This window comes from Pteropus alecto, unplaced genomic scaffold (assembly GCF_000325575.1).
Source record: "Pteropus alecto unplaced genomic scaffold, ASM32557v1 scaffold8, whole genome shotgun sequence".
Classification (NCBI taxonomy): domain Eukaryota; kingdom Metazoa; phylum Chordata; class Mammalia; order Chiroptera; family Pteropodidae; genus Pteropus; species Pteropus alecto.
The window spans coordinates 15962008-15969988 of record NW_006494609.1 but is presented as its reverse complement, the minus strand read 5'-3'; the positions used below and the strand labels follow the sequence as shown (position 1 = coordinate 15969988).

At 49.1% G+C, this 7981-nt stretch overlaps 1 protein-coding gene across 3 annotated transcripts in view; it reads left to right on the top strand.

Moving 5' to 3' along the window:
- LGMN (legumain) overlaps positions 1–7955 on the top strand; it is a 27138-nt gene extending 19183 nt beyond the window's left edge. For 2 of the 3 annotated variants that reach the window (XM_006925539.3, XM_025042102.1), the window contains exons 7-14: positions 308–370; positions 1108–1174; positions 1999–2117; positions 2205–2294; positions 3314–3514; positions 5286–5456; positions 7056–7123; positions 7390–7432. In XM_006925539.3, the coding sequence (XP_006925601.1) occupies positions 308–370; positions 1108–1174; positions 1999–2117; positions 2205–2294; positions 3314–3514; positions 5286–5456; positions 7056–7123; positions 7390–7432 (822 nt within the window). Of the gene's footprint in view, positions 1–307; positions 371–1107; positions 1175–1998; positions 2118–2204; positions 2295–3313; positions 3515–5285; positions 5457–7055; positions 7124–7389 lie in introns of all 3 variants that reach the window. The other variant, XM_025042101.1, reaches the window with a different exon arrangement.
- Positions 7956–7981: the final 26 nt, after the last annotated feature.

Below are 7981 nucleotides of genomic sequence, written 5' to 3'. Positions count from 1 at the left end.
CTCTTGATGTCCCAGCGTTGGTGGCTGTCTCAGGACTTGGGAGCATTGCACTTGACACAGTAGTAGAACGCTGAGTCTCCAAATGCTCTGGACACAGTGGTGACTAAGGAAGCACATGGCCCTCCCCTTTTTAAATATGCGAGTGAAACCGTTGAGATGACATTCTGGGATAGTGCTGTTCACTCTGATTATTTACAAGGATCGGTACATAAGAATTTATAAAGCATCATCAGGACTTTATTAGTGGGTACCAGCGAATGGGTTCTCTCGAGGTCCTGATCTGAATGTCAGTATTCTTACCTTTCAGCTTCACGTAAAGGAACTGAATCAGACCATCCATTACATGCATAAACACAAAATGTACCAAAAGGTAACGTCAGCATTTGGGGTAGCCGTGGGGGTGGGGTGAGATTGGCTGTGTTTTTTGGAAGGGGTGTCTTTTTGATCAGTCTGGTTTCTCAGATTAACCTTTTCTGATTCTGGGGCTTCAGCCATTAGATCAGAATCACTGGTGACCTCATCACCACACAGAGTGGAGGTCCCACCCTCAGAGTTTGACTCAGGGGTCTGGGGAGAAGCCTGAGAATTTGCCTTTCTGAGTTGATGCTGAAGCGGCTGGTCCAGAGACCACACTTTGAGGACTAACATTTCTAGGGCTGTCACCGGTTCGGGGCAGTTGGGAGAGGAAGTACCACCATCTTATTTTTGCTTTGGCTCTCACTCGCCCCGCGGCTCCCTTTATAGAAACTACATAGCTCGGGCGTGTACGTGATGGTCACGTGGAGAAGTGGCCTGCATGCCGGCACGTCTTCCTGTGTGCTGGACAGCGAAACAATTTTCCTCGGCATCATCCGAGGCTCCCTTTTCTCTGCATTATTCTAGCTAATAGATCATTTTATTCTATTAGCGATGAATAAGTTCGAGTCCTTCTGGTTTGTATGACAACAGCTTCTGTAGCTTCTGGCAACAGCCTCTTACAGCCAGGCTGTCTCCCAAAGCAAAAGTGAAAGACTCCAGAATGGGTGGAGAGTGGGCAGAGCCAGAGTAGCACTGGCGAGAGGTCTGCCTGGCCCGGGTGTGAGTCCACCTGTCTCGTTCGCCTCTCAGATGGTGTTCTACATCGAAGCCTGTGAGTCTGGGTCCATGATGAGCCACCTGCCCACCAACATCAATGGTAGGTGGTGGGAGCCCTGGCCTCTGAGCCAGGCTAGGCGAGCGCGTCAGTCAGAGGTGCAGCTGCTCATGCTGAGCATGAAGAACCAAGTGCTCCACATAGCAGGGCCCTTGGCAGCCTGGTGTGTAGAAGTGGGGAGGTAGGTGTGGGCAGCTCTGGGCTTCCTCTACTCCTCCAGGGTTATTGGCCAGAGAATCAGGGATCTGTATGTGAGCTTCTCCATGCTCTTCCAGGTTCTAGTAAAGCTCCTGAAGTCCAGAATCATAGCCTTTGGACCAGCCTTGGTCCTTTGCGATATGTTGCTTATTGGCTCCCTGATCTGGGGCAGGTGACTTAGCCTTAGTTAGTTATTCCCACACGTAAAATGGGGATAAAGATGGTACCGGTTTGTTTGCTTATCATTTTAAGGGCTGACATCTGTCCAGCACAATTCAGAGCCCATGGTGGCTAGAAAGTAAATGGTAGCTATTGCATAGGTTCAGCCGATTTTACAATTTCTTCAATAAATGTTAACTTTCTCCAAAATTAAGTCACCAGAGCTGTTAAAACCTTGCAGCATTATTCCAAAATGGCTTACTGTCCTAATAAGCATGCGTGCTTGCTTATTGCTGCAGAAAGTGTCTATTAGTTGGCTTCTCTTCCTTCCACATGTCATTATTGTAACTAAGTGAACAGTGCTGGCTATAGTGATGTCTCCCGCCCTCCCCGGCTGACTACAGGCAGCACGCTTTGATTGCACTAGGAAAGAAGGAAGACCCAAGCTTCTAGTGGAACCCACAGCAGAGAGTAAAATGTGACTAAAAGGTGTCTTTAATTCCTCATAGTTTATGCAACTACTGCCGCCAATTCCGACGAGTCATCCTACGCCTGTTACTATGATGAGAAGAGGTCCACGTACCTGGGGGACTGGTACAGTGTCAACTGGATGGAAGACTCTGACGTGGTGAGCCTTCAGGGCACTGGCTGTTTAGCTGAGGCTTAACCATCAGCCTCTGATGGTCGGAGGACTTTGCTGTTTATATTTTCGCAGGAGGACTTGACCAAAGAGACGCTCCACAGGCAGTACCAGCTGGTAAAGTCCCACACCAACACCAGCCACGTCATGCAGTATGGCAACAAGGTGAGTAGGGGAGCCTTGCACGCGTGGTCAGTTCCTTGAGTCCCCGGCTGACTCGCCTGGAATGTTTATCTCTCAGTGAAGAGAAATGGGATCCGGGTGAGAAATGGCCAAGGCAGGGTTGGCTCTGCCTCTCGTGGCCACTCCATCCCGGGGACCCTGTTCGGGCTTTGGCATCAGACCGTGCTAGGTTCAAACTCGGGAAGTCGTGAGACCCTGGGGAAGCTACCGAACCTCTCTGGGTCCCCGCTTCCTCCACGGCCAGAGCCCTAGTGTTGGTGAGGTCGTGCATTGCAAACACTGAATGCAGGCTAGGTGCGCAGTGAGCAGTTAGAGTTGAAAGCGTCTCCGACTTCCATGGCTTGTCCTCATAGAAGCCCACCTCTTGGATTCTCCAGGGTCCTGCCCCGCTGCAAGTGGCAGGATGTTACCTTTACCCTTTGGCTGTAAATTAAAGACTTTTCCTCCTCCAGCCAGGTCCAGAAGGGGCCCAGGTGGTTAAATGGGCACATTTATCAAGGCCATCTGGGCAGGGCCGCAGCAGGTGGCTGAAAGCTTGGGCCCTAGGTGACACCTCTGTGGCTTTAGCTCTGCCCGTCAGTGGACCCAGAGCTCAGCTCTAGCCTGGACAGATGCTTCGCACCTTCCTGGTGCTGGTCATTAGGGACAGGTGATGAGTGTGGTGGCTGAGTACAACCTAGGGTCACCGCTGGCTGCGGCCACTCAGGTCCACCGTGCACACGGCCGTGGAGGAGCTTTCAGTCGCCTTTCACACGTGAGGGAGCAGCCGTTCCGCTGCGAGGGGTGCCAGGCATTTGCGAAGTTCGTCACTGGTGGATTTCAGGTGCTCAAATGTGTTGCCTCGCCCACTGCTGGCACGTGTTTTCAGACTGCCATGTGGGCCTTCGGTGGTCCTGAAAGCATGTGGAGCGAACTGTGAGCCTCCAGGACCCAGGGTGCATTTGGCGTGTCTGCTCTTCCCATTCACACCGGCTTTCTCTCTCTCTCTCTTCCCCACTCAGTCCATCTCTACCATGAAGCTGATGCAGTTTCAGGGTATGAGACACAAAGCCAGCTCTCCCATCTCCCTACCCCCAGTCCAGCACCTTGACCTCACTCCAAGCCCCGAGGTGCCCCTCATGATCATGAAGAGGAAACTGATGTACACCAATGACCTGCAGGAGTCCAGGCGTCTTGTCGAGGAGATCCACAAGCATCTGGAGGTAAGCGGTGGTCTCAACCTTGCGAGCTCAGTCTCTGCCTCCTGACTTTATCCACTGTGGCTGGAGCCAGATGACGGAACGCGGGAGTCACCCCTTTGCCTGCCACACAGGAGAATGTGGGAGAGAAAAGTGGCCTTTGTGCTCTCTGTAAATAGAAGTGAGTGAATGGAACAGTGCTTATCTTTGGTCATTAATAAATTGACCTTGACCTCTCTAGTAGCAGGGAGCAGAGGAATTTCTTATATTCTGCCAAGAGGCCATGGCATATGGGCAGTTTTTTCTTTCATACTTAGTTTATTAGAAGGCATTTTTTTATTTTGCCGTTTGGTGCATTATTAGCTAATTATGTTAAAAAAAAGTCCAATCCACAAAAAATTTCTACTGCCTTAGGAAATCATAGTCATAGCCTAAAATTCTTAAATTGCTTGAGTTATCATTTATGATCCCTGAGTCCGTTTTCAGTAGCTCATCAGTTTGTTTGGAATCTGTAGAATTACTTGACAAATCACAGCTGTGCTGCTAGAACCATCCGCAGATCACTCATTGGGATGCTGGGTGGAGGTTGACTGTCCCTCTAACAAAGCTCGCTCTGTCCCCTAATCAGCACAGCACAGGGATTGATGTACTAGAATATGTCCTGAGTTTTCTGGGAAAGATAAAAAAATCTGTGTGATTTGTTTCACGTTCATATATCTAGTAATCCTGACAGAGTCTCTTATGCTATAGTTCTCTGTTAACCAGGACATTCTTCTGATGGTGCCACAGTGTGGTACAGCAGTCCTCATACTTTTCACCTTGGACCTTTTTACACTCTTCAAATTAGTCATCCCAAAGAGCTCGTTTATTATGTGGGTTATATCAAGATTTCCTGCATTAAAAATGGACATTGAGATTTAAAAAATAACTCATTTAGAAATGACAGTAATAAACCCGTCCTGTATTAGCGTATTTTTTTTTATGAAAAATAACCATTTTCTAAAATACAATTTTGGCGAGAAGAGTGGCCTTGCTTTACATCTCTTTTCTGCCCAGCGTTATGGAAGACAGCGAGGTCCTGCTACCTGCTTCTGCATCCACTCTGTGGGGCTCTGTTCTGCCTGAAGTAACGAAGAAAACTCAGCTTCACAGTTTATATGGTTGGGAAAGGGGGGACCTCATGGTGTCCTGCGCGGTCCGGGGGACACCCGTGGTTCTGGACCACCACACACTGAGAACCAATAGTCTGACACACAGTGGGCGGTGAGACTTCGCAGCAGTCAGACGTGGATGAAACATACCCGAGCTGGGATGGTCGGAGGACTTGATCGTAAATTTTGGTTAATGAAGGAGCAAGTCCCTCAATATGATGCTGGTTTTCATCATCTGTGGGGAAAACAGTGTCTCCCTTTGTGTCTCTCTGTGTGACCGTTTGCTGGTTTCTGTAATGGACAAAGATGTCTGCAAACACATAAGCACTATTCATGGGACAGCTGTCTACTTCGGTCCCACCCCCCCACCCACCCGTGCCCCCATCCTCAGAGCGGGTCATGCCTGCACTGCAGGGGTTTAGATGTAAATGTTTCCATCGTGCCAGGAGATCCCCCAAAGGCACAGTGTTTCTGAAGTTTTCTTGCTGTCACAGAAACTTCGCGGGCACATCTTTTGCCTGCTGCGGGATGCACCTGTCGGCATCCATTTTAATCTCCTGGGGCGGTGCTGCGTGAAGAGATGCTTCTCACCCATCCGGTGTTCCAGGAGAGGCTGCATTTCAAAAAGATGCTTTTCTTCACAGACCAGACATGTCATTGAGAAGTCAGTGCAAAAGATTGTCTCCTTGCTCACGAGGTCTGATGACGAGGCAAGGAGGCTGCTGTCGCAGAGAGCCCCACTCACCGCCCACGACTGCTACCAGGCAGCCGTGACCCATTTCCGCACGTCCTGCTTCAACTGGCACTCCTCCACGGTAAGCCCAGGCCCGGGGGGCTGCCAGCTCCTGCTCCCCAGCTTCCGTGGGCCGATGTGGCCTTTCCCTGCTGTTTTAAACCCAAAAGCCAAATTAATATTGTCCACTGGAAATCACATCAGATGCGTGACCTTGTGGAAGGTTCTATCCAGGTTCATTCAAAGGCCTTTGACAGGGGCGAGAGGAAGAAGGTTGGCCAACTTCACTGACCATAAATCCTGGCCCTAGACACGCTTCTAGTTGTCCCGGGGGATGGGAGGTTACCAGTCACGGATGACTCAGCTGCCATTCTCTTCACATTTTTTCTGTCTCTGTCACACCCCACCCCTCACAGCAGCCATACAGGTTTTTCTCCCTTTAGAGTTGGTTCTGACTCTTCCCCAAGATTTACTGTCGAAGTCAGGCTTTTCCTATGTAGGAGAGGAAATTTCCAATTTTCTGCAGGTGGAGAATGTCAAGGTTAGAAGGTGCCTAAAAAGCCTCCTGTTTGGTCGGTCCTGCGTGATACTTGGATCCTTGTAGAAAAGCGTCAGCAAACTGGCCCACAGACCAAGGCCTGCCCACAGCCCATCGGCGCCTCCCCGTGCCCCGCTAGCCTGTTTTTATAAACAGGCTTGTTATTGGAACAGACCCACGCTCTACTCAGTGGCAGTGTCTCTGGCTGCTTTCATACTGCAGCAGCATTGAGTAGTTCATACAGCCCTCAAAGAATGAAATATTTACTACTGTGAATATTTTTACATAAAAAGTGTGCCAGCTCCTGCTTCAGAGCTGTGTTCATTACGGTACTCACTAGCCTCATGCGGCTACTTAAATCAAATCTAAGTTAATTAAAATGAAGTAAAATTTAAAGCTTAGTTCTTTGTCTGTGCTAACCGCACTTCAAGTGTCCAGTAGCCACATGTGGCTAGCGGCCACTGAACTGGAGGATTTCGTAGCACGCTTCTGTCGTTGTGGAAAGCTCTGGTGGGCTGCGATACGTGTCGTGCTTGGCTGCTTCCATGGGTGGCTTCCTGGGCACTTAGCCCCCTCCGTTGTTAGGATGCTCTCGATTTTATTTTTCCATCTCTTTACCCAAGGACTTACTTTATTTAATAAATACCTCATTCCCTGGGGTTACTCTTGTGCCCTCTGGAATCACACACAGTCTTCCTTCCTCCTCACCAGAGTGCTCAGATTGCCCTGAAATTTTTTTTTTTTCCCCCCAAGATAAACATCCCCAGTTATTTTGGTCTTCTCTGTTATGATTTGTGTTTGGCATTCGGTTACCACCCGTCTCCGTCATCAGCGGGTACCTCCCAGAACCAAAAGCCTCACGGCCAAGGGAGGTGCAAAGTAGGGGGGCAGGGCCATGAGGGTTCTCAGGAGTCCTAACCTGGGGCTCAGAGCACTCTTGGAGGCCGGCTCCCATGCACAGGTGCATTTTCGGGATGGAGGGGAGACGGCTCATAAATCTTATCGGATTATCGAAAGGTCAAGAGCCACTGGTTGAGATGCTTTATCTCTGCAACCACAAAAGTGGGATATTCCCAAGTTAGGAGTTGATTGTAAGGTGAAATGGTGATGTTTGATTGTGTCTTTTGTTCTGTTTTCCTCCAGTACGAGTATGCTTTGAGACATTTGTACGTGCTGGTCAACCTTTGTGAAAAACCTTATCCAATTGACAGGTAAATCAGTACATGGCATTTGAAGGGTCAGTGTCATTCTGTGAGCAGAAGGAAGCAGCACACACTGCTGACCTTTTCTGCAGGTGGACAGTTAATCTTCTGCTAGCTACGACCTCTGACTGTGGAGGAATTCAAAACAGATGCGTTCTCAGTGATAATCGTGGGGTGGGTCTTTCACAAACGACTGCCTGTTCCATGTTGGGGTATTTTTGTCTTAGTTTCTTCCGAGTTGACATGGTTCAGCAACTTGTTCCTGTTTCTTACAGAATAAAATCATCCATGGACCAGGTGTGCCTCGGTTACTACTGAAACGCTGCCTTCTTGATGCTTTTCCAAGTGTGAGCACGTCCCTAAGAATGTGTGCTAATCAGAGACTGAAGAGGGGGCAGCGAAACGGAAACCAAGCCCAGCAGCTCCGGGCCCTCCTGGGCTCACGCTCCAGGCCCGCCGCTGGGCTTGCTCACCTTGCCCTCCTTCCCCGGTCTCCTGCGGGTCCTGCGTGATGCTCTGAAAAACTACAGATGTGCCTGGGTCAGGCTCTGTGTTGGGAAAGGTCTGTTTGATTCTTAAGAGGGTATTTTTGCCCATTTGTTTTAAGGAAGAAGAATGTCATGGGGGGGCTTCTGTTACCAGTGAAAGAATCTCTGCTGTGAGCAATTTGAAGCTGGAACCTCTTAAGTCTTCGGAATGATTTTATTGAAAGGGGACGACATAAGCCCCAAATGGAAAGCTATTTTTAGAAAATAATATAATTTTTGATTGCTTTTGTATTTTATTCAACAATAAGGTTAAGTCTTAAAAAATAAAGATCGTAACTGAATCAGAGTCTGAATGTCGGGCCCCTGATTTCGTCGTGTA